We start from the raw sequence: 27,260 nt of genomic DNA on the forward strand, positions 1-27,260 counted from the left end.
GCCAGCAGCAGTCTCCTCTGCATGCACAGGATAGAAGGGAGGAGAGCGATCGCACTGAACGTGCCCCCCCCCTCTCTCCTCCCTGGCCTTGGCTGAGGAGAAAAATGGCGCCCCTCTGTGGAGCATGCGTTTCATGGGGGTGAGGGGTTGCAGGGGGCATGGCCATGTTGCCTTCCATTAGGTCACACTCCTTATCATTACCCGGGCCTGATTAGGCTCTTTACTGCCCTGTTCCCAGCCACGGTCCTCAAGGCACACTAAAGCACTAAAGCTGGCCACACACTAGACCAACTTTCATCCCAGCCAACTAGTTATCTGGTTGGAATGAAAATCTGGTAAGGTATGGGAGTAAATGATCAGTTTTTTGTTCCTAAATTCAAGAAAACAGATGAAAATGGTCGTCAGACAAGTTTGTTAAATGTTTGATCTAAACAATTTGTTCAAACAACAGTTTTTGGCCATTTTTCGGAATTTGGGAGCAAATTGCTGATTGTCATTTGCTGTCATACCTTACCAGATTTTCATTCCAACCAATCAACTAGTTGGCTGTAAGTTGGTCTAGTGTGTGGCCATCTTAACAGTCCAGGTATTACAGATAGCCATACTTGGACACAGATGTCTTAATTAGCACCTCAGTTATTTTGATTTAACCATCTGTGCTCAATCATGGTTATCATTAAAACCTGGACTGTTAGTGTGCCTTAAAGAGCAAGGTTGGGAAACACTGGTATATAGTAAAGAGTCAAAAGTTGGATGTCCCGTTTAAAAAAACAAATCAGATTACCAATAAAGCCAATGCTGTGTATTTCCCATTTCTGCCTTCCCTGTCCATATCCTCTCCTGTGGACTTATGCTATAGGCGAGTGGTAAAAGTACAAGGCACCTGCTCTGGACATCGGGATCACAAGCCAGAGTCTTGGGGGTTTGTCCCAAAAAAAGCTCATGACATTCATTTAGTTGTAGGAAGAACGTTTATATTTAGCACAGGCCTACTCCTCAATGTTAATGTTTCTTTAATGCTGAATCGGAATAAAATAATATTATTTAGGTTTAATAATACCTATTATTTAATATCTCTGGAAAAAACATTACTTAGAGGGATTACCTGCACTTTATGCTTCTCAGATGGACACGATTACTTGACAAACGGTCCTGTAATAGTAGAAAGGTAAATGGATAGTAGGATAAATACTACAAAGAAGCTAAATATACAGAAGTGGAGATGTTTAGGACACACCTTTGTAATGGAAATACTTTGGTCACAAATATCTAATGTTACTTGAATAAAGCTATAAATAAAACAACAAAAAGTACAAACTTGGGACAGGCTCCAGTTCCACAATTCAGATCTAGTTATACACGGCATACAGACGTATGGGTAGAGGCTAAGAACATACCGGGTGTTGTGCATGGAGTGTATGCACGTACAGAGGATGCAGAGCCGTAAACATTTCAAGCACATGTGCAACAGAAGAAGCATGTGGCCTGTAATGGAGGTGTTCTCACAAAGGCAAAGCACAGTGAGGTGTGTATCGGTCTACAGATAGGGGGCGGACACACGGCAAGATGTATACAGCTCAGCAGGCAATGCCGGAGTATATATACATACAGGGATGGCCAGCGATGACATCTTCTTTCTGAGTTTCCTTTGCACTTGCCGTTTCCGCTCCTGGTTTATTTTCACTTTCTGGTTCCATTCCGCTCCAGATTTTCCAGTGCAGCTCTGAAGGGAAGCTTCAATTTTATTCTCCAGAAAGTATTTCTTGGGTCCCTGAGTCTGATGCTGTGCATGACTCCCTGCAAGCTGAGTTATAGTATACATGCCAAATACTGGGACTTATTATTTATTTAGCATAATTTCATTGATATTATTTACTATGGAAAAATATTACTGTTATTATGAGTTTCACATACAAAACACTACGGTTTTTATTCTTTTTTACACATGCAATATTGTGTTTTCAATTTATTATCTACATATGAAAATGCTTCTCTACATGAAAAATATTCTCCTTAACTAATAAAAAATACACATAACACAATTGGACATGAACATCTCCCCCAGGTCTTTTGGCTCCTTCTCTATTGCTCCTGAGATTTATGCTGGGTGTGATATAAAAGATCCACAGTGTATAGACAGTCAATAGGTGAACACCAGATGGTCAGCAGGCAATAGGTCAACAGTTTCAAATGGTCGATATGTACTAAGGTCCACAGGGTCAACAGGTCGACACACAAATGGTCAATACATTTTTTTGCTTTGTTATTTCAACCCTAACTCTCCCCCTAGTGCCTAACCCTAACACTCCACCTGGTGCCTAACCCTCACCCCAAGTGCCTTACCCACTCCACCTGGTGCCTAACACTATCCCTCCCGCTAGTGCCTAACACTCCACCTGGTGCCTAACCCTAACCCCACCATAATGCCTGACCCATATCCTATCCCTAAAACTCATGAAAAACAATGTGTTGACCTTTTCTGAATCATGTGTGTGCCGACATTTTGACCATGTTGGCCATTTGTCCTGTTGACCTTTTAACTGCGACCCATAGATCCTGTTGACCTGTTGCCTGTCGATCATCTGGTGTCACCCTACTGACTGTCTAGACCAGTGGTTATCACACTCGGTCCACAGGACCCCACATAGATCACGGTTTCCAGGTCACCCAGCAGGAGCACAGGTGTGTTCATTACTCACTGACACATTTTAAAAGATTCACAGTTGGAACTAATTATTCAACTTGTGAGAAGACCTGGAAAACATGCACTGTTTGGGGTCCTGAGGACAGAGTTTGAGAACCTGTGGTCTAGACTGTAGCTCTACCATCTGGATACCCTTTATGACCTACTTCTACCATATCCATTCTATAAAAAAGAAATATGTATTCCACCAGTAGTTGGTCATTCTATTTCCAAGTGTACACCAATAATTATTTTTAAAATGCACTAACAAACAAACAAAATCATTGACAGGGGGTTCCCCCAAGCTCAGGCCATAAATCCAGATTTGTATTTCCTAAAAATTGAGCTAATAACTCTAAATCGGCAGCAGTGAAATGCCCTGGGGTTCACATTACTGACATCATTCCACAGGTATTTTACTATGAAGTACTGCTATATCATGAAGCACTTTTTGTTTATTAAACAAGCAAAACAGGCAACTTCTTTTTTTATTTTTTTGTGTAGGAAAAATGTGGAAACAACCATATTGAAAAATATTCGATGTAGAGATTTCCGAGGAGGAGATATTGGAACTGTAAGCCACAATCATAGATTGGAGCCTCATTGGAAAGCCGTGTGCAGAAACAACTCCCACAGATATATCGGAGTGGAGCATTAAAACTGGGAGTCCCTAAAAATCGTCCACAATGCACTACACAATTCTGAGTGTAGTATGCTATGTCTACAGTCATAATGTAGACACTGACTATTCAAATGTTGACATGTTAGAATGTCAACATATCGTCCCTGGTGGCCCAGCTGTGACCTACTTGCTCCAGGTGGCCGCAGTGGCATTTTTGGGGTCTGGAGCCCTAAACCCAACCCCTAACACTCCCTATAGTCACTCACCTCCCCCCACTGCTTCCTTTCTCTCAGGGTCTAAGGCAGCATTTTGAATTTGGCACCGGCCACATGAACCAGCAGCCAACTAGGGGCGGAGAGGCGAGTGCTGCGGAGGGGAGTGGTAGGTGCTGCAATGAGGGGAGATGAGTGCTGCGGGAAGGGGAGGAGATTTAGGATAAAATGAGAATGAAACAAGTTGTGAGGATGTTGTTTAAATAGTGATAAGAGGGATGATGTGCTAAAGAAAATGTGCAAATCTGATACCTTGCAAGGGGAAAAACACCTGGTGGTAATTTTTTGAATTACGCCCCCTATGTTGGTAATTTAAAAAAAGAAAACAAAAAACCACAATTGCTGTGAATTTCCTTCCCATGGCCTCACTAAGATGTACTGAAAATTTGGCGACATTCCGATAAGTAGAATTTGCTGTAAACTGCTTGAAATAGGTGAACTTTAATTATAGACACCCTGTATAGTGGAACACTGAGAAGCGAGCCGGTCACTCCTGTATATAGTAGACACACTGCATAGAATATTATATATCCATTCTGAACTTACTTGATAGAGTCTATACTTTTTATTTGAATTCTTCTGATTTGATAGATCAAAGCCGGCTTCTTTTCTCTCCACATCAAGATAGTATTTTCTGCCATTTAATATAAACAGTAAATAAGTATTATATAAGTATACAGTACAGTACTGAACAAACATTTGATTGCAGAATGCGCACTATCCATAATCATCAATATGGGGTAATAATCTGCAGAATGCTAAATAGAGTTATCTACTTAACTCCCCAACTCACAGCCTGGCAGCCACTGCCGGGATAACGTCACTGGTGGGAACACTGCAGTCCATGTTTGCCGATGGTGGACTGGATGCACCTGTGTACTGTTATAGCTACAGAGGGTGTGGTGCACGCAGCAGGTTACCTGGGCACTGGCGCTAGGTGAGACTACAACAAAATGGCTCCTGCATTGCAGACAGAGGCGAGTCACCCAAATATAGCTCTAGAATTTAGAACACAGCGGGTGGTATCCTAGCAGCGCTGCCATGGTGGATGATGTCAGAGTAGAGCGCCAGTGACAGCCAGGTTTCTGGCAGAGAGAACAAGGTCGATTCCATTTCCCCTTTCCCTTAGATGAGAAGATGGAGAGAGCTGCGGGGCTCAGGCTCCGACAGCTGGTCTCCAGCCTGCAGGGCAAGCCAGGTAATCCCATTATGGTGCAAGCTGGGACATCCTTGGGCAGAATGAACATTTAATGATAAACATCCCTGAATTAATCAACTGACCAAAACAAACTTAGATACAAAGTTCTTGTTCTAGCTACTTAGATTTATTTAGATTAATGTACACTAGTATGTGTTGTAGAATTCCCTGGAGCCCAATATGCCATAGAGCAGTGGTTCTCAAATTCGGTCCTCAGGACCACACACAGGTCATGTTTTCCAGGTCACCCAGCAGGTGCATAGGTGTTGTCATTACTCACTGACACATTTTAAAAGATTCACAGGTGAAGCTAATTATTTCACTTATGATTCTGGGAGGAGACCTGGAAAACATGCACTGTTAGGCGGTCCTGAGGACTGAGTTTGAGAACCTGTGGCATAGAGGAAAGACCAATGCGTAGCTGGAATCACGGCACACGTAGAGATTCAAAATGAAGTACATGTAATGTAACCTAAAATGACTCGGAAGGCTGCCCCATAGAGGACTGTAGGTGCCCACCATATTGTGGTCATACCAGTGAGGCCAACTTACACAGCCCAGGGGCCTAACACGCTTTAGGAGGGCAACACATTGGGCCTTATTTGTGGCGAGGGGAAAGGTATCTCATGTTCCGACTTTCCATATTGCCCATGCACAGATTATCATGCACAGACAATCTGCATCTTTTTTATGGTTGCACACAGTGAAAGTTTCACTGAAACACAAATTTATACAAAACTCTTAAAATTGCTGCAACACTCTTATGAAAATGATTTTACACTGCAGAGCACACCTGTTTCTCCACAAAGAATGCTTCATACTCAGTAGAGGAAACCTGCACATAATGTTACACTGCAGAGCACACCTGTTTTTCCACAAAGAATGCTTCATACTCCATAGGGGAAGCCTGCACATGATGTTACACTGCAGAGCACACCTGTTTTTCCACAAAGAATGCTTCATACTCAGTAGGGGAAACCTGCACATGATGTTACACTGCAGGGCACACCTGTTTTTCCACAAAGAATGCTTCATACTCAGTAGGGGAAGCCTGCACATGATGTTACACTGCAGAGCACACCTGTTTCTCCACAAAGAATGCTTCATACTCCATAGGGGAAGCCTGCACATGATGTTACACTGCAGAGCACACCTGTTTCTCCACAAAGAATGCTTCATACTCAGTAGGGGAAGCCTGCACATGATGTTACACTGCAGAGCACACCTGTTTCTCCACAAAGAATGCTTCATACTCCGTAGGGGAAGCCTGCACATGATGTTACACTGCAGAGCACACCTGTTTTTCCACAAAGAATGCTTCATACTCAGTAGGGGAAGCCTGCACATGATGTTACACTGCAGGGCACACCTGTTTTTCCACAAAGAATGCTTCATACTCAGTAGGGGAAGCCTGCACATGATGTTACACTGCAGAGCACACCTGTTTTTCCACAAAGAATGCTTCATACTCAGTAGGGGAAACCTGCACATGATGTTACACTGCAGGGCACACCTGTTTTTCCACAAAGAATGCTTCATACTCAGTAGGGGAAGCCTGCACATGATGTTACACTGCAGAGCACACCTGTTTCTCCACAAAGAATGCTTCATACTCCATAGGGGAAGCCTGCACATGATGTTACACTGCAGAGCACACCTGTTTCTCCACAAAGAATGCTTCATACTCAGTAGGGGAAGCCTGCACATGATGTTACACTGCAGGGCACACCTGTTTCTCCACAAAGAATGCTTCATACTCCATAGGGGAAGCCTGCACATTATGTTACACTGCAGAGCACACCTGTTTCTCCACAAAGAATGCTTCATACTCAGTAGGGGAAGCCTGCACATGATGTTACACTGCAGAGCACACCTGTTTCTCCACAAAGAATGCTTCATACTCCGTAGGGGAAGCCTGCACATGATGTTACACTGCAGAGCACACCTGTTTTTCCACAAAGAATGCTTCATACTCAGTAGGGGAAACCTGCACATGATGTTACACTGCAGGGCACACCTGTTTTTCCACAAAGAATGCTTCATACTCAGTAGGGGAAGCCTGCACATGATGTTACACTGCAGAGCACACCTGTTTCTCCACAAAGAATGCTTCATACTCCATAGGGGAAGCCTGCACATTATGTTACACTGCAGAGCACACCTGTTTCTCCACAAAGAATGCTTCATACGCCGTAGGGGAAGCCTGCACATGATGTTACACTGCAGAGCACACCTGTTTTTCCACAAAGAATGCTTCATACTCAGTAGGGGAAACCTGCACATGATGTTACACTGCAGGGCACACCTGTTTTTCCACAAAGAATGCTTCATACTCAGTAGGGGAAGCCTGCACATGATGTTACACTGCAGAGCACACCTGTTTCTCCACAAAGAATGCTTCATACTCCATAGGGGAAGCCTGCACATTATGTTACACTGCAGAGCACACCTGTTTCTCCACAAAGAATGCTTCATACTCCGTAGGGGAAGCCTGCACATGATGTTACACTGCAGAGCACACCTGTTTCTCCACAAAGAATGCTTCATACTCAGTAGGGGAAGCCTGCACATGATGTTACACTGCAGAGCACACCTGTTTCTCCACAAAGAATGCTTCATACTCCGTAGGGGAAGCCTGCACATGATGTTACACTGCAGAGCACACCTGTTTTTCCACAAAGAATGCTTCATACTCAGTAGGGGAAACCTGCACATGATGTTACACTGCAGGGCACACCTGTTTTTCCACAAAGAATGCTTCATACTCCATAGGGGAAGCCTGCACATTATGTTACACTGCAGAGCACACCTGTTTCTCCACAAAGAATGCTTCATACTCCGTAGGGGAAGCCTGCACATGATGTTACACTGCAGAGCACACCTGTTTCTCCACAAAGAATGCTTCATACTCAGTAGGGGAAGCCTGCACTTGATGTTACACTGCAGAGCATACCTGTTTTTCCACAAAGAATGCTTCATACTCCGTAGGGGAAGCCTGCACATTTGTTTTTAAATGCTGTCACTAAATTAAATATAATTTCCTATTTGCATCTGCTTCTCTTTTCATCTTCTAACCTTGGATACTTTATATTTGCATTACTGTGATGTATTTTCATTGGGTACTGCGATTTTTAGCACTTTCAGTACTGATAGTGAAACCACGTCTCCAGACACAATCCTGTATCACAGTGGTTCCCAAACTTTCCCCAATGGCGGTGCTGTAGAGTAGGCCTATGAGCATTGTTCATCACAGTTCCCTCTAGGCCAAAAGTTTATTAATCAGAAAATCTGCTGAAATGATTAAGTAAATTGTGCTTATATGTCATCCTTAGATTCAGTTATGTGGTGGTAGATGGGGTTACGCTACTGTTATTTTATCATTGGCTGCCACCAGCACTTTGGTCCTGGACCACAACCCGTGGCCCTCTGCATGTGCCCAGGGCACTAAATGTGGGAACCACTGCAGTATCATCTTACCCAGGTATGACAAGAGGAAGGGGCCGCTGCTTGAGATTCTAAATAGGTAGCAGAGATGTGAGCTGGGGCCACAAATGAATTTTCGGGGGGAGCTGGATTCCTCCCATCACTGCTCTATACACACACTACTGTGTGTAGTTCTAAGCCCTATCCTACCTTACAGATAGGATAAAGGTTATATACTTACAAATAAATCCTTTGGGTCTGCTTCGAGGTTTGAACCCATAAAAAGCAAAAGACCAAAATGGTAAACATACATGTTAACTCTTTCATTAGCAAAATTGCACTGGCTTTTTCACATTTGTTCATTTATATAGCTTAAAATGCTCTAATACTGATAGATAAATGTAAAAAGGCCACCTACAACAGCATTGCTGTTTATGTGTAATAAATCTGATCAGCGCCTTGTAGTTCATTAGTATCTGTGGCACACAATTTGCTTAATAAAAACCGTATTCATTACTTTGGTCTTTTCCAACACTATAGAGCACAGGTTCTCAAACTCGGTCCTCAGGGCTACAAACAATGCATTTTTTCCAGATCTCCTCACAGAATCTCAAGTGAAATAATCCGCCTGTGGCTCTTTTAAAATGTGTCAGTGAGCAATGAATACACCTGTGCACCTGCTGGGTGACCTGCAAAATGTGAACTGTTTGGGGTCCTGAGGACAGAGTTTGAGAACACTGCTCTAGAGCATTAAAAGGTTCATGTCTCCCAGCATTTTCTACAGAGAAAGAGGAGCACTTACAGGAGGACTTTTTACATTTGTTTTATATTATAGGAGGCAAAAATATGACTTTTATACACTGCTACCATGTAATTGTCACTGCTACGTATTGTTGGTGCATCTTTCAATGTTTCTCCTTGATTTTTTTTGAGCCCTAAATTAAATCAACCCTATTTTGCATATGGACTAATGTATCCTCAAAGCAAAAAAATATGTTTAATTGTTCCTACTTTGTGTTCTCATTGACAGGCCTGAAGGGACATTGCTTCTACCCAGTGCACGGTATTCCGGTCAGACACTGCAGCTCACTGGGGTATGCAGAGAATGAAGACAGAGCTTTGCTGGATCGTATAATACGAGTAGACCACGCTGGGGAATATGGCGCTAATCGGATTTATGCTGGACAAATGGCCATATTGGGAAGGTCATCTGTAGGACCCATCATTCAGGTTATTATGTATACATTTATGATTTGGTGTTAATGTTCCTCAGCTATGTTTCTCAGCAGTGACTGGAAGCTGCAAGATTGGAATAAGGGAAAATAAATAATTACTAGGCAGTGGGCAAGGGTGGTCATCAGCATCATGTTCCCAATAGCCTATATTTCTCCATGTGTCAATACATGTATGGCAGAATTCATTCCATAAATATCCATTCAATGTATGACAATTATGATACATCTATTAAAGAATAATCTTATTATAAATGATTTAATACACTGTTAGTGCAGTTTGCGGTCACTGCACATTTATAGAAGTGGATACAATACAACATACAACACGGTATCTTCTAGATTCACAAATATCTTGTTAAACCTTAGGCTGGGTGCACATTTGGCGACCCGCCAATTCGACGCTCGATGAACGACATATCAGACGGGCAGTACACACTGCACGATCCGGAGAACGACAGCCCGATATATCGTTCACCAGTACCATTCACCTTGCCGGCGTCGGAAACTGGGTTGCTCTATTGGCCGTGCATGCAGGCCGGTGGAACAACCCCAATGAACGACCCGCAGGAGTGCACATGGTGGGTTCACACTAGACGATGTGTCCGATCTGTCGGCCTGATCCACGGGGGCTGCCCAGATTACTGATTGGTTGGTGCTCCCGACACATTACAAGTTATTCAGGTGTCAAGCTTTTATCATTCTCCCAAATCTTATGGCACAAATATAAATATTGGGGTGATACTCAACCGGTGTGCCGAGAGCACACTAGTGTACCGCGAGCGGTTCCTAAGTGTGCCGCCGAGAGAAGTGCCGCCCGGAGATGCCCCCGGCAGCTTAACTCCGAACTTTGTGCCCGGGCAGTGCTGAGCTCTTCTGGGTGGCAGTTAGAAATAAAACAAGGAGCAGTTTGCTCCAGTGACAATCCATGTTGCAATGTAAAGGTTCCAAATGCATCTTATTTTCTTACTGTTTTTATTATGGTTAAATACTGGCTGCTTTTGCTTGTAGCAAACAATTCCTGGGCAGCTTTGTTTTTACCCTGAAACTGAATTATACTAGAACACAAGCCTTCCCTATTATAAATCACATTATAAATCTATTTATCCTAAGATTGACATTATAAATCTGCCTTCATTGCAGCATTGTTTTGCTAAGGTGCCAATTGCTCCTTTTTTGCTCCTAACACTGAATCAGACCCATAATCTGCAACTAAGGACCGGATTCTGTTAGGTGCAGTAATTTACTGCGCCGGGTAAAGAATGGTAAGCTCAGGTTTTAACGCCTAGGGCTATTTAGCTACAGCCCTTTTTCCTGGTGCGGTAAATTACCCACTAATGCCCGTCAACACATAGGATCCGGGATCATATACAGCACCCACGATCAGGGCATTTAACAAGGATTTCTGTTCGAGCCTTCTCAGGCTGCAGATGGCGGGCTGCCATGGGCTATAATTGAATAACCATGGCAGATCAATTAGCCCGTAGTAATTAACCGCGGCTCACTGAATCTGGCCCTAAATCTATTGTAGCAGAGATTGAAAGACTGTGATTTATCTTAAGCTCATTTCCTCCAGTAGTACATAATATATCAACTCATTGAAAATTGCATCCTAGATCTGGGATAGGCAAACAATACCAAAAGTACGATTACCAGTTTGTTTCTACAGCATATGTGGGATCAGGAGAAAGAACACTTGAAAAAATTTGATGAGCTGATGATTTCAAACCGGGTCCGGCCTACGATACTGCTGCCGTTTTGGAATGTGGCTGGGTTTGTACTAGGTAGGTTTCTGCATCACCACCATTATCTCTGTTTCTTTATATCTATATACTCATGTGTTTATGCACTTTGCCAATCTCAGGGGCTGGGACAGCTCTGCTGGGGAAGAAAGGCGCAATGGCGTGTACAGTGGCGGTGGAGGAGTCTATATCTAACCATTATAACAACCAGATCAGAGCACTTATGGAGAGGGATCCTGAGAAGCACAGGGACTTACTACAGGTATTTATACTACAGTGACGGGTACACATTGCATGTTTGTGTTCTCTTATTATTATTATACACGGCTGCTGTTAGACTCTTACATCAGATCGAGTACTTTGCATAGCAGACAGGCAGGTTTTCCAACTGTCAAAGTTTTAATTCATTGTGTGCACTTCAGGAGCAGTGTTTCCCCTTATACTTTCTGGCAAGTTGCGGAGGGTCCAATATTCTTAGTCTTGCTGTAATACAGGAGCAATCATCAGCTGACTGGCACATTGTAGTCCGGGGTAATCACACAGCACTGGTGAATAGTGTGGTAGTAGCCTCATCTGACTACGCCAAGCAGCGCGATATGCCTGGTGTGAGTGAGCCCCCAGGTCCAGTACAACTCTGAAAATGTGTCTAAGTCGCAATACGATGTAACGAGGACACACCAGGAGACTGTGCTGATTAATGTGATATGTGACACCTGTATATCTGTGTGCAGCTGACTCTGTATATGGGAGACTGTGCTGATTAATGTGATAGGTGACACCTGTATATCTGTGTGCACCTGGGTCTGTATATGGGAGACTGTGCTGATTACTGTGATATGTGACACTTGTATATCTGTGTGCACCTGGGTCTGTATATGGGAGACTGTGCTGATTACTGTGATATGTGACACCTGTATATCTGTGTGCACCTGAGTCTCTATATGGGAGACTGTGCTGATTAATGTGATAGGTGACACTTGTATATCTGTGTGCAGCTGACTCTGTATATGGGAGACTGTGCTGAGTAATGTGATATGTGACACCTGTATATCTGTGTGCACCTGAGTCTCTATATGGGAGACTGTGCTGATTAATGTGATAGGTGACACTTGTATATCTGTGTGCTCCTGGGTCTGTATATGGGAGACTGTGCTGATTACTGTGATATGTGACACTTGTATATCTGTGTGCACCTGGGTCTGTATATGGGAGACTGTGCTGATTAATGTGATAGGTGACACCTGTATATCTGTGTGCACCTGGGTCTGTATATGGGAGACTGTGCTGATTAATGTGATAGGTGACACTTGTATATCTGTGTGCACCTGGGTCTGTATATGGGAGACTGTGCTGAGTAATGTGATATGTGACACCTGTATATCTGTGTGCAGCTGAGTCTGTTTATGGGAGACTGTGCTGATTAATGTGATAGGTGACACCTGTATATCTGTGTGCAGCTGAGTCTGTATATGGGAGACTGTGCTGATTAATGTGATAGGTGACACTTGTATATCTGTGTGCAGCTGAGTCTGTATATGGGAGACTGTGCTGATTAATGTGATAGGTGACACCTGTATATCTGTGTGCAGCTGACTCTGTATATGGGAGACTGTGCTGATTAATGTGATAGGTGACACTTGTATATCTGTGTGCAGCTGAGTCTGTATATGGGAGACTGTGCTGAGTAATGTGATAGGTGACACTTGTATATCTGTGTGCAGCTGAGTCTGTATATGGGAGACTGTGCTGAGTAATGTGATAGGTGACACCTGTATATCTGTGTGCAGCTGAGTCTGTATATGGGAGACTGTGCTGAGTAATGTGATAGGTGACACTTGTATATCTGTGTGCTCCTGACTCTGTATATGGGAGACTGTGCTGAGTAATGTGATATGTGACACCTGTATATCTGTGTGCACCTGAGTCTGTATATGGGAGACTGTGCTGAGTAATGTGATAGGTGACACCTGTATATCTGTGTGCACCTGGGTCTGTATATGGGAGACTGTGCTGAGTAATGTGATAGGTGACACCTGTATATCTGTTTGCAGCTGAGTCTGTAAACTGAATTTTTGTGGGAAAATCTGCAGCTGCTGCATCGTAGCACTGTACATGCTGCTTCAGAGACTCAGTTGCACATATCACATACCAAATGAATCAGCACAGGCTCATTGTGCGTCCTAGTCACATCGCATTGTGAACATCGCATTGTGACTTAGACGCATTTTCAGCCAAAAAAGGTGCCCGGCGCTAGCAGAGTCTCACGAAACCAAGCGGGCTTGAGGGGCTGTTTGGCCCGATTGCAGCAAAGACGAGTGAGGACACATCTGTACCTCATGCGGCAATATCACTCACATTTTCCTCTATAACAGGGGTTCCCAAATTTCTTGAATCACAGCGCCCTACTTATCAGCATTGTTTTCACAGCACCCCGAGGCCAAAGGTTTCTAATTGAGAAATTCTGTAAGATATTATATTGGATTAAAATATAATGTTTATGGTGACCCTTAGGGTCAGTAATATGGTGGTGGTGGGTTGCTCTTCTGTTTGTTCACATATTTTATGATGGGCAAACCTAGAGCTGGTGACTGCCAATCACATGGACCATATTTGATTTGCTCTTGGGACACCAGCTTGTGGCACTCCAGGGTACCACGGGCACCCAGTTTGGAAACCACTGCTCTAATATATAATGAAGAAATAAGTGTGTGTAACGTGTGTTACGGCGCAGCAGCTAGTTTCTGAATGCATTCCTCATTCAGGTGTGATGTGATCACTGCAAGTCCTTGCTAACGTCAGTAGTCACTATGGCAGTAAATGACATGTCAGTGCAAGACTGTATTACTCCCACTAATCTAAATATAGGTTTTGGATAATTAATACACAGGTGTGATATTGTTGAAATTACAGCAGTGTGAAATTGTGGGTCGCTGATAGCGGCTGCAGGTCAGGTTTTGGTCTAACAAAGACTGGGGGATCTAAGCTGCTGCTTCTACAGCATTAGTAATTTTGTATATGCTGTGTTTGCTTTTCCTGGTCTCATTATTAATACATTTGTGATGTAAATCACTATTATTGTATCCCAGTAATTTCTAGATCAATATCACCAATCAATGACATAGGTGTAATAGTAACACACACGTGCAAAAACTACACTATACAAGGTGTGTTTATTGTCAAATCAGCTGGCTATATATATATATATATATATATATATATATATATATATTTCTACTTCAGGGTCCATAGGGTATACACAGGATACCTTGGGGTATAGGTGATGACGTCAGGCATCGGGCACCATATAGTTAAGTTTTCAGCCTCCCAGGATGCACTAGGGTCCCCCTCCTATTCCCCGCCCCAGAGCCAAGGCATCTCAGTTTCGTTGGTGCCCGGCTCGGAGTCGGATGCACCTGTTTAGAGGGGGGCTAGGATAGCCCCTGAAGTTTTCTACAAGGCAGCTGTGGCTGCACATCTGGAGGTACAGCATGGACAGTCATTCTTGACGTCCATGCTGTCTTCCCTACACCCCCGCAGGTACCAGAACGCCGGTACTGATCCGGGGATGCTGGTAGGCATCTGGGGTCACAGCTAGCGGTGACCCCAGATGTTTGGGACCATGGCCGGATTCGAGGGGGACAGCAGGTAAGCAGCAGTGTCCCGCGGTGGGTCCCCGCTGGAACATGGTCCGGAGTCCCCAGGCAGGGGGCTCCCTGGGGACTGGCTGCAGCGTGGAGCCAGGATACGGACCTGCGCTTCCACTACCCCCCTGGGACAGCGGACCGCAGCTGAGCGGTAGCGCTGCGGCGTCCCAGGGGTTAATTGCATGCCAGGGGAGCGCGCCTTCCCTGTAGACAGCCAGCGCCTCCTCCGCTGCACACAGCCCTCTCTGCACCTGCCGATTGGCCCTGTGGCAGAGCTCCTCCCCCAGGCCGGCCTCCTCTCTGTTCCTCGGTGGCCATCTTTATGGAAGCATGGTGAACGCTGCTGGAAGCTGCTGATCGGTGGCATCGTGGTCTGGGTCCCCCAGCATACCTCTCCTCCGTTGGAACAGGTCTGTGTATGCAGCGCTGTGTCCTACCAGGCTCTGTGTCTGCGTAGTTGAGGATCAGCGCTGATAGTGCAGGGATTGATTTCTTTGCATTGTATGTGACTTCTGCTAGCGTCTGCTGCCTGTACTTTCACTTTCTACTGTCAGCCTTTTCACTGTCCCTGCTCTTCTTCTGCTAAAGCCCTTGCGGTGCGGTGATTGCAGGGTGGTTCTCCCAATATACTAACAAGTAACAGTGAGAGGGGTCACATACTTACCATCATGTCTGAGAGTGATTTTCCTCTCCAGCTTCTGTGTACTACGTGTAAGATACCTATAGCGGAGGGGGAGGGTAGCGCAGAGGGGCTATGTCGGCAGTGTTTTTTATTGACGTGGCCAATTACTGTCACGGCTCCGGTACAGGAACCGCCCTGGGCTTGTTTCGCTAAAGCGCTTACAACCCTAGTGGGCCAGTTAGCTCCGCAACCTGCGTTCCCTCAGATGGGATTGTCCCAGCAGTCAGTGGTGTCGTCACCCATGCAGGGGTTCCCGAGAAAACTGATGGTACCCCACAGTCTCCCTATTTCCCCTCCTCAGGTCTCTCAGGACCCTGCGTGGGTTAATTCTCTGACAAGCTCTGTACAGCATTTGTCAGACGTGTTACAAGGGGAGTCTGTGTTGCGGCCTCACAAGCGGCCGGTGGCGTCTCTGTCCACTCCTTATGAGGATGACGAGGGGACGACCGATGATGGGGAGATTCTGGATCTGTCAGACCAAGAACCTCTCCGTACTAAAGAGTCGGACGCTAAGTCCAAGGTTTATATTCCTGGCCTTATTCGTGCAGTCCGCACAGCTTTAGTTATTGAGGATGATGAACCTCCGGTATCAAAATCCAAATATGCCTTTTTCAAAGATGTTAAGGGTGACGCCACAGTGTTTCCTCTTTTGGGTCAATTGGTGGACGGTATCAGCCTCAAAAAAGTTTAGCAGTGGCTTATCCGTTTGCGGACAATTATTTTGCTAAGTGGGAATCCCCGCCACAGGTGGATTCTCATGTGACACGCCGAAGTGCCACGTTGCCCATGCCCTCCTTAAAGGATGCCACGGACCGTAAGGTGGAAATCTGCCTGAAGTCCGTTTATTCCCTTGCGGGGGGGGCAGCCAGGCCGGCTATGGCCATTTGTTGGGTAGCCAGAGCTATGGAGTGCTGGGCTGATAGTTTGAAGGCGTCTTTCGAGTCCGACTGTTCAGCTGAACAGACCGAGTTGATAGGCAATCTCCGGGATTCGGCCACTTACATTAATGAAGCGGCTTTAGATATCAGTACCCTGACTTCTCGGGTTTCTTCGGCAGCTGTGGCGGCTCGACGCACCTTATGGTTGCGATCTTGGAAGGCGGACGCTGATTCCAAAAAGGGTTTGGAAGCTTTGCCTTTTAATGGAGAAGTCCTATTTGGTCCGGATCTGGACAAAATTGTAGCCACGCTGGCGGCAGCCAAATCGGCATGTCTCCCGTCTGCTGCAGTTCCTTCCAGTTCAGGTACGTCGTCCTTTCGGCCTTACAGGGCCCAGGGTAGGCCTAAAGCACAGTCCTTTCCCCGACAGGCTGGCCCCAAGAAATCGGCCAAGCCCCGGAAGCAGGCCTGGAGTACCAGACGTCCGGCTCCTAAGTCCGATGACAAACCTGCGGCCTGACGGTCCGGGCCTCCCTTTGGGGGATCCCAGAGTGGGAGGCCGCCTGCTACAGTTCGCCCAGTGTTGGTCGGTAACCACGACAGACAGTTGGGTTCTCGAGGTGGTTTCTCACGGGTATGCCCTCTCCTTTCAGCACAGGCCTCCATCCTGATTCTTCACCACGGGTCTTCCATCAGACCGGAACAAAGCCTCGGAACTGCGGAAGGTTTTGCTCCAGGCTGGAGTTATATTGCCTGTTCCTTTCTCCCAGAGGGGCCTGGGTTTCTATTCCAATGTGTTTTTGCTGCAGAAACCCAATGGGTCGTACCATCCGATCCTCAACCTCAAAGCACTCAACAAGTCCTTGCGGGTGCCGAGGTTTCGGATGGAGACCCTACGGTCCATCATTCTGGCGCTGGAACCTAGGGATTACATGGTGTCGTTGGACATACAGGACGCTTACCTGCATGTCCCTATTCTTTCGCGCCATCAACAGTTCCTCAGGTTTGCAATCCGCAACGATCACTTCCAGTTCCGGGCGTTACCTTTTGGCCTGGCGACAACACCACGTGTGTTCACCAAGGTTATGGCGGTCATGGCGGGAGTCCGCATGTTGCCGTACCTAGACGACCTTCTGTTGGTGGCAGGATCTCCGGAGCTCCTACACCATTTGGATCTGACGATTGCAGTACTGCAACGGCACGGCTGGTTGATAAACTGGCAAAAGTCCACCCTGATCCCGTCTCCGAGGATTCTGCACCTCGGAGCCTTGTTGGACTCCAGTCAGCAGAGGATCTTTGTGACGGGGGAAAAGATCTCTGCCTTGCAGTTGAGGGTGCGCAGTTGTCTGCAGAGTCGCCGTTTGTCTCTTCACTCGGCAATGAGGTTACTGGGCTCCATGGTGTCCGTATTCGACATGGTGGAATATGCCCAGTTTCACTCCAGACCTCTGCAGCAATTGATCCTGTCCAAATGGAATGGACTGCCTCAGAGTCTCAAGTCCCAGACGATGGTGCTCACTCCGGAGGTTCGCCTGTCCCTTGCCTGGTGGTTGCAGACGACCCATCTCAACAAGGGTCATCCGTTTTGGGTGGCGAACTGGGTCCTATTGACGACGGACGCCAGTCTTCGGGGCTGGGGAGCGGTCTCGGGTCCACACTTGTTCCAGGGCAGATGGACTCAGGAGGAAAAGGAGCTTCCAATAAACATCTTGGAACTCCGCGCCGTTTTCAATGCTCTCCAGCAGGCCCATCTGGTTTTCCACGGTCATCCCGTGCAGGTCCAGTCGGACAACGCCACCACCGTGGCCTACATAAATCGACAAGGAGGAACCCGAAGTCCGGCGGCACTCGTAGAGGTGTCCCGCATCCTGATCTGGGCGAAGCGCAATCTCCCGGCCATATCAGCGGTATTCATCCCGGGAGTCCTCAACTGGGAGGCTGACTTTCTCAGTCGCCAGGACGTTCATCCGGGGGAATGGTCTCTGCACCAGGACGTCTTTCAACTTCTGGTGGACAGGTGGGGTCTTCCAGAGATAGACCTCATTGCGTCACGGCAAGTTGCCGGTGTACGGGTCTCGCACGTAAAGGCGTCTCTGGTGGATGCTCTGTCCGTCCAGTGGACGTTCCGGTTTGCCTATCTCTTTCCTCCATTTTCCCTTCTTCCACGGGTAATCCGGAAATTCAAACAGGAAGGAGGGACGCTCCTGTTGATAGCTCCCGCGTGGCCCAGATGGCACTGGTTCTCAGACCTTCAGGGTCTGTCCGTAGACATCCCTCTGCGATTGCCGCTACGACCGGGCCTACTGTCACAGGGTCCTTGTCTTCACCTGGACCTGACTCGGCTGTCTTTGAAGGCGTGGCTGTTGAGACGGCCATGTTAAGGTCCAGGGGGTTTTCCAGCTCTGTAGTACGCACTATGCTGAGAGCTCAGAAACCGTCTTCTGCAAGAATATACCATCGTGTGTGGCATACGTTCTTCCAATGGTGTTGACCGAGAGGTTATGCACCGCGGGAGTTCCGTCTGTCTAGAGTACTAGCCTTCCTACAGGCGGGACTAGACCATGGGCTTCGCCTTGCTTCTTTGAAGGTGCAGGTGTCTGCCCTGTCTGTCTGGTTCCATCGTAGGATTGCTGCAATCCCTTATGTGCGCACCTTTATGCAAGGTGTTCTTAGAATTCAGCCGCCATTTATTCCACCGGTGGCGCCTTGGGATTTAGCTGTGGTCCTGAGGGCTCTCCAGGGACCGCTGTTTGAACCACTGGGCTCAGTGGATCTTAAATGGCTGACGGCTAAAACAATTTTCCTTCTGGCCATCGCTTCAGCCAGACTTGTTTCTGATTTAGGGGCTCTCTCTTGTAGACCCCCTTACTTGATTTTTCATGGGAACAGGGCGGTGCTGCGCACTCGCCCTGATTTTGTTCCCAAAGTTGTTTCCCGTTTTCATATCAACAAGGAAATCGTTGTGCCGGCTTTTAACTCACCTGACCTGTCGGTGGGTGAGGCCACTTTGGACGTTGTGCGGGCCTTAAGGATTTATGTTGACCGCACTTCTTCGTTTAGGAAGTCGGACGCCTTGTTTGTCCTCTATGGCTTCCGTAAAAAGGTTGTCCTGCTTCAAAGCAAACTTTGGCAGCTTGGATCAGTATGGCCATTTCAGAAGCTTATCTTCGGGAAGGCCTGCCGGTTCCATCCTCTGTGAGGGCTCATTCCACTACGTCAGTGGGTCCTTCGTGGGCAGCTCGACGTGGTGCCTCTGCAGTCCAGATCTGCAAGGCTGCCATGTGGTCCTCGGTCCATACCTTTGTGAGGTATTACGCGTTTGACACCTTTGCCTCTCAGGATGCTTCCTTCGGGCGGCGGATTCTCCTTTCAGCACAGGAGCGTCCCCACCCTTGAAGGATACTGCTTTGGGACATCCCCAAGGTATCCTGTGGATACCCTATGGACCCTGAAGTAGAAAATATGAGATATGGTAAGAACTTACCTTTGTTATCTCTATTTCTACGAAGTCCATAGGGTTCCATAGGACTCCCGCCCTGTCGCACCTGTGCTGTAGATGGGCTTTACTCTGGTCACCGGTTTTTCCGTCTCCCTCTGGTGAGAATGTGATTCTTGTGTGTGTCCAGATCTTTCTTCTCTCTCTTTCTTCTCCTCCTCCGGCCTATGGCTTGGTACGTAACTGAGATGCCTTAGCTCGGGAGCGGGATATAGGAGGGGGACCCTAGTGCATCCTGGGAGGCTGAAAACTTAACTCTATGGTGCCCGATGCCTGACGTCATCACCTATACCCCAAAGTATCCTGTGGAACCCTATGGACTTCGTAGGAAGTAGAGATAACAAAGGTAAGTTCTTACCATATCTCATATTATATATATATATATATATATATATATATATGTCCAAGAATCAGCTGGCACTTCCACAAAAAGTCACAACATGCCCAGGTGCCTTCCGTGTGTAAAAACATATGCTCCACCCAGGTCAGCGGCACTCACAGGACTCTATTGAAGTCCTGTGAGTGCTGCTGACCTGGTTTTGGAGCATATATATATATATATATATATATATATATATAAAATAGAATTCAAGAGAGAGTTCAACAGTCCAAATTAGTTTTCCAACACGCCCGATAACTACCTGACCAATTTCCTGGCTACAATACAATTATATTGTTGGGCTCCCCATTCTGCGTACCTGACCATTGCCTCCTCCATAGACAATAAAGAAGTTTCGGGATGATGAGATGGAGCACCATGACACAGGGCTGGAGCACGGCGCAGAGCTGGTAAGAGCTGACTTGTTTTGTGCTTAGCGCAGAACCAACAGATTTTCCAGAGGACTCCTTTCTCTCCATAGCAGTAATCCTTACAATTTTACACTATACATTTTTTTTTAGTCCAATAATTTTTATTTTGTTTTTCAGAAAAAAACAAAACCAACATAACCAATAAAAAAAAAATGACATTACAATAACACTATCCGTGTGTTCTCCTTCATAAAATCCATCCAATCAACAATGGAACAATATAACAATTTCCAGTACAGATATAAATGTAAAGTATGCATGTGGGTATATAATACATCTTACAGCAGAACATCCAAATACAAATATATAACATTGAGTACACAAGTCTTGGTATATATATATATATATATATATATATATATATATATATATATATATATATATTAGTCATATCACACAATATACAGGGGTATTAGCTACTCTCCTCCTCATCATCTCAGTTGGGTACACGCAACCCACTAGTTCTCGATCGTTCTCCCCTCCGCACATGTGGTGAGTCTAACCATCTACCCCAGATTAAATGACATTTTTTCTCAGCCTTCCTGGCTAAATAAACACATTTTTCATGTGCCATAGTCTCATTTACCAAAGCTATCTATATTACTCCTATTGGACCATCAGAGGCCAGCCACGTTCTGGCTCTGCAGACCTTTGCAAGTGCACACATATTAATAACATATTGTGTGAAGTATTTATTTAAAATATCTTCCTCAATTACAGCTAGAGTGCACACTATGGGATTTAGCACATCCCTGGGAACACCCGTGGATACAAGTATGCAAATTACCTCTTCCTAGAATTAACTGAAAACAGTACATGTCCATAATAAATGCCCAAAATTTCCATTAATCAGATTACACTTCGGGCATTTTAAATTGGATCTGCCACCAAATTTGAATAAAAGTTCTGGTGTTAAGTATATCCTATGTAATAGAAACAATTGAATTTGTTGAAACCTAATGGTTGTAGTAGACACTCTTGGGCTACCCAGGGCTCTCTTCCATGTATCATCAGACAGTGGGCCTGATTCAGAGCCGGACGCTCTGAATCAGTGCCCTCCTACCTAAAAATGGAGCGGCCTCCTGGCCGCTCGCATAGCTGTGGGTGACCACCCACAGCATATGCGAGCAGCAAAAAAGATGGTCGCGATGGTCAAGACCATCGCGACCATCAGGCTTGCGACGAGACCCTGCGGTAGGGTCTCGGTAACCGCAAGCCCTGGTGTGATTTTGGCTCTAACTGTCTGGCAACCACGCCCCCGGCACGCCCACCAAAGGGGGCGTGCTATCAATCACCATCGACAGCACGCCCCCTTTGTTGCGAGACCCGGAGCGACAGCTTGGCTGTCGCTGTCCGGGTCTCACGCATGTGCACGACGGAGCTCCCTCCGTCGTGCGCATGCGCATTGGGGTAACATCGACCCGATTACGAGTGTCCTGCGCTCGCGAGCGGGTCTGAATGACCCCCAGTATTCCCAGGTCAATTTCCCACTTTTGCCTAATAAACGGCAAATCAGTAACATTGTGCGCTTGCATTATGGCAGCATATATAACATATACTAAATGCCTCGATCTGATGGATTGTAACAGAAGCTTAATAGAGGAATCTCGGAGCTCCGGGGGGGGGCATCTGCAAATTGTACATTTATAGTATGTCTGGTAGTATCTACAGAAATATTGTTTTGATATACAAAACTCATGTTGCAGCTGTTGAAATGTCTTAAATACCACAGACATATATAGTTGTCCTAAGGACTTCACCCCCCATCTTCCCCAAACTTTATCAACCTGAAGCGTGGCAAGCTCCTCCAGCACTCTAGTATTATATAAGGGGTATCAGTATCCCATCCCTGTCTCTGAAAAATCTGTAAAAACTGCCTCCAAACCAGGACTGCTTGTCGAACTATTGGAGCTCTAATACCCCTCACATTACCACTGAGTAATATTTGAAGTGGGGTATGCTCCGGGGATTCCTGTTCCACTTGCAAAGACGCTAATTAGCAGCTATTGAGATCATTTAAGTACCCCAAATACCTTCAGCAGGGCTATTCGGGGGTATCTATAATGATCCCCAATGTCAGTGTATATTTTGGTGGGGTGTCCGACAGATTTCCCCAAATCTGACAGCACTTTTCACCAGGTCCGAATTCGGCGTGTTCCGTTTTCGCCGATTTCTTTAATTGAATACGGGAATAAGCGGGGACGAGGGCAATACCAGCGATGTCGGTGAAAAGTCCTGCATGTGAAAATTACTGGACTTTTTGCACGTAATTGAATATGCCCCTAAGTGTGTTTCCATGAGACAAACTATATCTGCTCCATATTGTTTAAGCTGTCGCTTTATTTTGTCAGTGAGACCTCTCACATTCCAAGTGAGTACATTAATATTAGCTTGTGTCATGCCTTACCAACCCAGAGCAATTTCTCAATACCCATAAAAAGAAAAAAGATCAGACATATTACATCCCAATAATAAAAAAAGAAAAGTTCAGAGACCACATTACAAAAAACCCAAAAAATAATAAATAAATTCCTAAATAAAGTAAAATCCTCATCTTTCCCTGTATACCCCTCCCCAACCCACAAACAGGAAAGATGAAAAACAAAAAATTAAACTCACAAACTAAACATATATTAATCTAACCCACACACAGGGTGAGGCAAAAGAGATAATGACCCCTAAACACAGAAAGAACCCTCCAGTGCTTTGCACCCCGGGGACTATAATCCGAACATAGCCCAAACATTACCAAACAACAGTAATAAAATCTGAGAAAAAGACATATCATCACCGTAAAAGGTGTAAATATATTATAGTTACGTGCGGTCTAAACCGAAAGCAGGGTTCATGGTTAGTAATGTACTAGCGGCCTCCTGGCCAGTGCACGGCGATCCAACCACAAAGCAGATTAAGGTCCCGTAAGCAAAGTTTAACTGGCAGAAACTGTGCGCTATCTTTCTGGACCTCCACAGAGATGTCAGGAAACACCGAAATCCGAGAGCCATTTAGTTTCATAGGGCCTTTAGTGCGAGCCAATCATATAACTGCGTCCCGATCTTGATAATGGAGGAACTTGGCAATAAAAGTACGGGGTGGTGCTTCAGAGGGCAACGCTCTAGTCGGTACACAGAGAGCTCTTTCCACCGCAAAGTGTGAAGTAAAGGCCTCTTTACCTTATATTTCTAGGAGCCATTTCTCAAGAAATTCCTCAGGACTTGATCCCTCCTCTTTCTCCGGTAGCCCCACAAATCTGACGTTATTATGCCTAAGGCGCCCTTCCATATCTGATAGCTTTTTATTCACCCCAACCATCTGAGATTCCAAGGTATTCGCCTTCAATGGGGATACTGTGTCCTCCAATGTAGAAGTATGTGTTTCCACCTCTCCCACTCGCTCACGTTGTACATCGTGATGGATAATAGATAAGTCAGATTGCACTTTACCAATTTTATCAGACAGCCTTTTTTCACTAGCAGTGACCGCGTCCAACACACTTTGTAAAGTAGCTGCAGGGGTGGCTATCAACATTGTATGAGATGATGGGGGACGCAGGGGCAGATCCGCTTCCCTGTTCATTCACAGGTGGAGGCTGCGGAGTCGAGGAACAGGAGTAACGCTCTAATTTCACCGCAGCATGGTGGGTTTTCCCCATGTTGAACAAGCCACTCGATATATAAAGAAAGTAAATATATATATAGTACCACTATGATCAGCAGTATATATATCCAGGATAATGCAGGCTAGGGACTCTTAGATGACTCAGCAGGGAAAAAATGGCGGCCACCCGAATGCAGTGTCTCCAGGAGGATCAGGGACCCCAACAGGCAGTTGCAGCAGTGTCCCCCCGACACCGGGCAGATCCATGAGCAGCCACTCCAGACAGGAGAGAAAGCAGCGCAGCACTTACAATGCAGCCGAACCACGCTGTCTCAGGGAGCGGGCTGGCATCCCACGTGGTGCACCGCGACTTCAGTCCTGCCGGAGAAGATGTCCCTGGCTCAGGAGGCCGCAGATCTCCCCGAATAACGGCACCTCAGAGGCTCCGAACACTCTGGTGTCCGGTAAGTATTCACTGGCCCCGGGGTGCGCTGGTCAGGAGGTAGAACAGGATATCTGCCCTGGAGAGCTCACACACGTGTGTGCTACTCTATAAACGTTGTGGCCACGCCCCCTTACACTATACATATAAATGCAACCCTATGTTGTAAAATTATTTATTTTGAGATTTTCAATGCCAAAAGATCACAGTGACTAGTGTAGGCACATTAGATGACTCAGATATTACTTCATACGAGCTATGGACTGGAGCCAGCAGGCCTTATCATCATGTGACCGCTATCTGTTGTGCTTTCATAAGCTGAATATACCCTTCCAGCCATCAGCCTTAAGCTGGCCACACACTAGACCAACTTACATCCAACCAGCCAACTTGTTGATTGGTTGGAATGAAAATCTGGTAACGTATAGGAGTAACTGGTGATCAGCAATTTGCTCCTAAATGCCAGAAAACAGATGAAAATGGTCGTTCAGACAAGTTTTTTAAATGTTTGATCTAAACCATTTGTTCAAACAACAGTTTTGGTCCATTTTCCGGCGTTTGGGAGCAAATTGCTGATTGTCATTTGCTTTCATCCCTTACCAGATTTCCATTCCAACCAGTCAACTAGTTGGCTGGTTGGACAGATAATCTTCAGATGTGTGGCCAGCTTAAGTGTCTCTTAAGTTCAGACACATGTGACAAATAATATATTGTTTCTGGAATAACTAAATGTCCAGATGAGTAAATGTCAAGGTAAAACTTTCTTGTCTTCCCTGCAGGCTCCAGCCTATTCTGTGCTGAAGAGTGTCATACAATTGGGATGCCGAACAGCTGTGTATTTATCTGAACGCCTGTGAGAAAAGGACATTTTGTAATTTAGCAGAAAGGAATTTATGGGGGTTACGTCTCAATGAACAATGAATCCATGTTTTTTACAGTTGATTTTCAGCCTTGGCAAGGCATGAAATATAACGTTCTCGTCTGCTGTCTTATAAATGCTCACTAGGTGGCAGTGTAGCTTATTGGATGTGAAGAACTTGTACTACAAATGTACTGATCATAATAAATTATATTATAATGTATCTGTAATGTATACACGGTGGAAGCAGCCATTTTGTCCGCTGATATTCAGGAGACTGCAGCCTTTCAGTTCACTGGGAACCAGCGATGTCATGGAAGAATGCTATATACAGGTCTTGACCAATTTATCTAAAATCTAGGAGCCTGGATGAAAGTGTAGGAACCAGACCACCGTCCCCCCCAAAAAATTACAGGAGTGAGTGAGGAGCACAGCCCTTTGTGTTATGCAGCTGTTATACACACTATACTAGTCCACAAAATGGTCAGAGTTGAATGGATACAGTAAAGTGGAGGCCCCCTCACTGCTCTGCACAGCTCCACCCTCCAGTAATAACGGACCACATTTCACATAAAATAATGGTGCCAGAAAGTACAACAAAAACCCCCTCCCCTCGTGGTCACACCATTATCTCTCTGAAGCCACTCCGCAAACCCTGGCCACGCATATACCCTACTACCGGAGAGCTCTATGCATGCGGGGAATATGAGACAATAGACAGCTGGAGGAGGGTGTCTATTGAGGCTGTACAGGAGGATCAGCGTAGACTGGGACAGATAGCAGGGATCAGAGCAGGTCAGGATGGAGAGAAGTCATCAGTGCAGGCCGGGACGGACAGAGGCACAGCAGTCACCGCAGGCAACACTCAGCACATTCACTCCTGTGCATGATATGAACACCGCAGTACTATAGGCACGAATCTCCGCCGGAGCTGATGAGGATCTGCTTCCTCCCTCAATGTAAAATCTAATAGCCAGGCAGCAAAATCTGGTAGCCATGGCGACCTGGCCCCCGGGATTTGTCGAGCCCTGGCTATATTTTTATATATAATAGTACTTTATTTCCATTTCACATTTTAATTGGCCTGCTTAAGCAAAGTGATGCTTTACATTTTTTGTATCAGATGTAGATGTTCAACTGATATTTTAGTAAGTGTATTGGACACGTAATGATGTGCAACTATTGTCAGTGGAATTATTCTGTTATAATTTTTGCTGTTAGAATTTTCAAAATTTAGTAAACGATAACTGCTTTTGTCCTTTTCTTCACTTGTTTTTGTTAGAAAAATTTAGATGCAGTTACCGTATCCCGGTACAAATATAAAAATTTTTGTGAAGCAGATAAGAATAGCTGACCCAGGGGGAGATTTATCATGCCTTGAACATGACAGTTAGGAGCTGATTGGTTGGTACTTTATCCCTCTAAGTTTTGATACATCTCCCCCACAGATTTTACAAGATTCCTTCAGTAATCATCGCAGGTATAGGGGTATATTTACTAAAGTGCTGGTTTTTAGAAGTGGAGATGTTGCCCATAGCAACCAATCACATTCTAGCTATTATCTTCTAGAAGGTACTAGATAAATATTAAGTACAATCTGATTGGTTGCTATGGGCAACATCTTCACTGCTTTTTTTTTTTTTTTAACTTATTTTTATTAGTCAGGGAGGAACAAGCAAG

The 27,260-nt window shown here is 45.6% G+C and overlaps 2 protein-coding genes across 6 annotated transcripts in view; one reads left to right on the top strand and one right to left on the bottom strand.

Annotated features, from left to right (window-relative positions):
- The window catches only part of LOC148519730 (uncharacterized), a 43,129-nt gene extending 38,661 nt beyond the window's left edge, over nt 1-4,468 (bottom strand). For 2 of the 3 annotated variants that reach the window (XM_088476170.1, XM_088476172.1), the window contains exons 1-4: nt 4,371-4,468; nt 4,124-4,211; nt 1,610-1,804; nt 1,106-1,152 (exon numbers count right to left, since the gene is read on the bottom strand). In XM_088476170.1, the coding sequence (XP_088332296.1) occupies nt 1,106-1,152; nt 1,610-1,804; nt 4,124-4,211; nt 4,371-4,423 (383 nt within the window). In that variant the 5' untranslated portion in view covers nt 4,424-4,468. The remainder of the gene's footprint in view (nt 1-1,105; nt 1,153-1,609; nt 1,805-4,123; nt 4,212-4,370) is intronic. The other variant, XM_088476171.1, reaches the window with a different exon arrangement.
- Nucleotides 3,604-26,843, top strand: COQ7 (coenzyme Q7, hydroxylase). 3 transcript variants are annotated; one of them, XM_088476173.1, is made up of 7 exons: nt 5,212-5,231; nt 8,108-8,256; nt 9,229-9,428; nt 11,100-11,214; nt 11,295-11,434; nt 20,593-20,661; nt 25,501-26,843. In XM_088476173.1, the coding sequence occupies exons 1-7, from the start codon at nt 5,227-5,229 to the stop codon at nt 25,576-25,578; spliced, it is 756 nt and encodes a 251-aa protein (XP_088332299.1). In that variant the 5' UTR covers nt 5,212-5,226; the 3' UTR covers nt 25,579-26,843. The 3 variants fall into 3 exon arrangements, with proteins under 3 accessions (XP_088332301.1, XP_088332300.1, XP_088332299.1); XM_088476175.1 differs by lacking the exons at nt 5,212-5,231; nt 8,108-8,256 and adding an exon at nt 3,604-3,686; XM_088476174.1 differs by lacking the exons at nt 5,212-5,231; nt 8,108-8,256 and adding an exon at nt 4,612-4,775.
- Nucleotides 26,844-27,260: the final 417 nt, after the last annotated feature.

The sequence above is a fragment of the Taudactylus pleione genome, unplaced genomic scaffold (genome assembly GCF_031769625.1).
Source record: "Taudactylus pleione unplaced genomic scaffold, aTauple2 ptg000184l, whole genome shotgun sequence".
Lineage (NCBI taxonomy): Eukaryota > Metazoa > Chordata > Amphibia > Anura > Myobatrachidae > Taudactylus > Taudactylus pleione.

Coding starts and splice junctions, on each gene's coding strand:
- COQ7 (XM_088476173.1), top strand. Junction 8,257..9,228: donor TGCAGTATCATCTTACCCAG/GTATGACAAGAG, acceptor TCTCATTGACAG/GCCTGAAGGGACATTGCTTC. Junction 9,429..11,099: donor CTGTAGGACCCATCATTCAG/GTTATTATGTAT, acceptor TTGTTTCTACAG/CATATGTGGGATCAGGAGAA.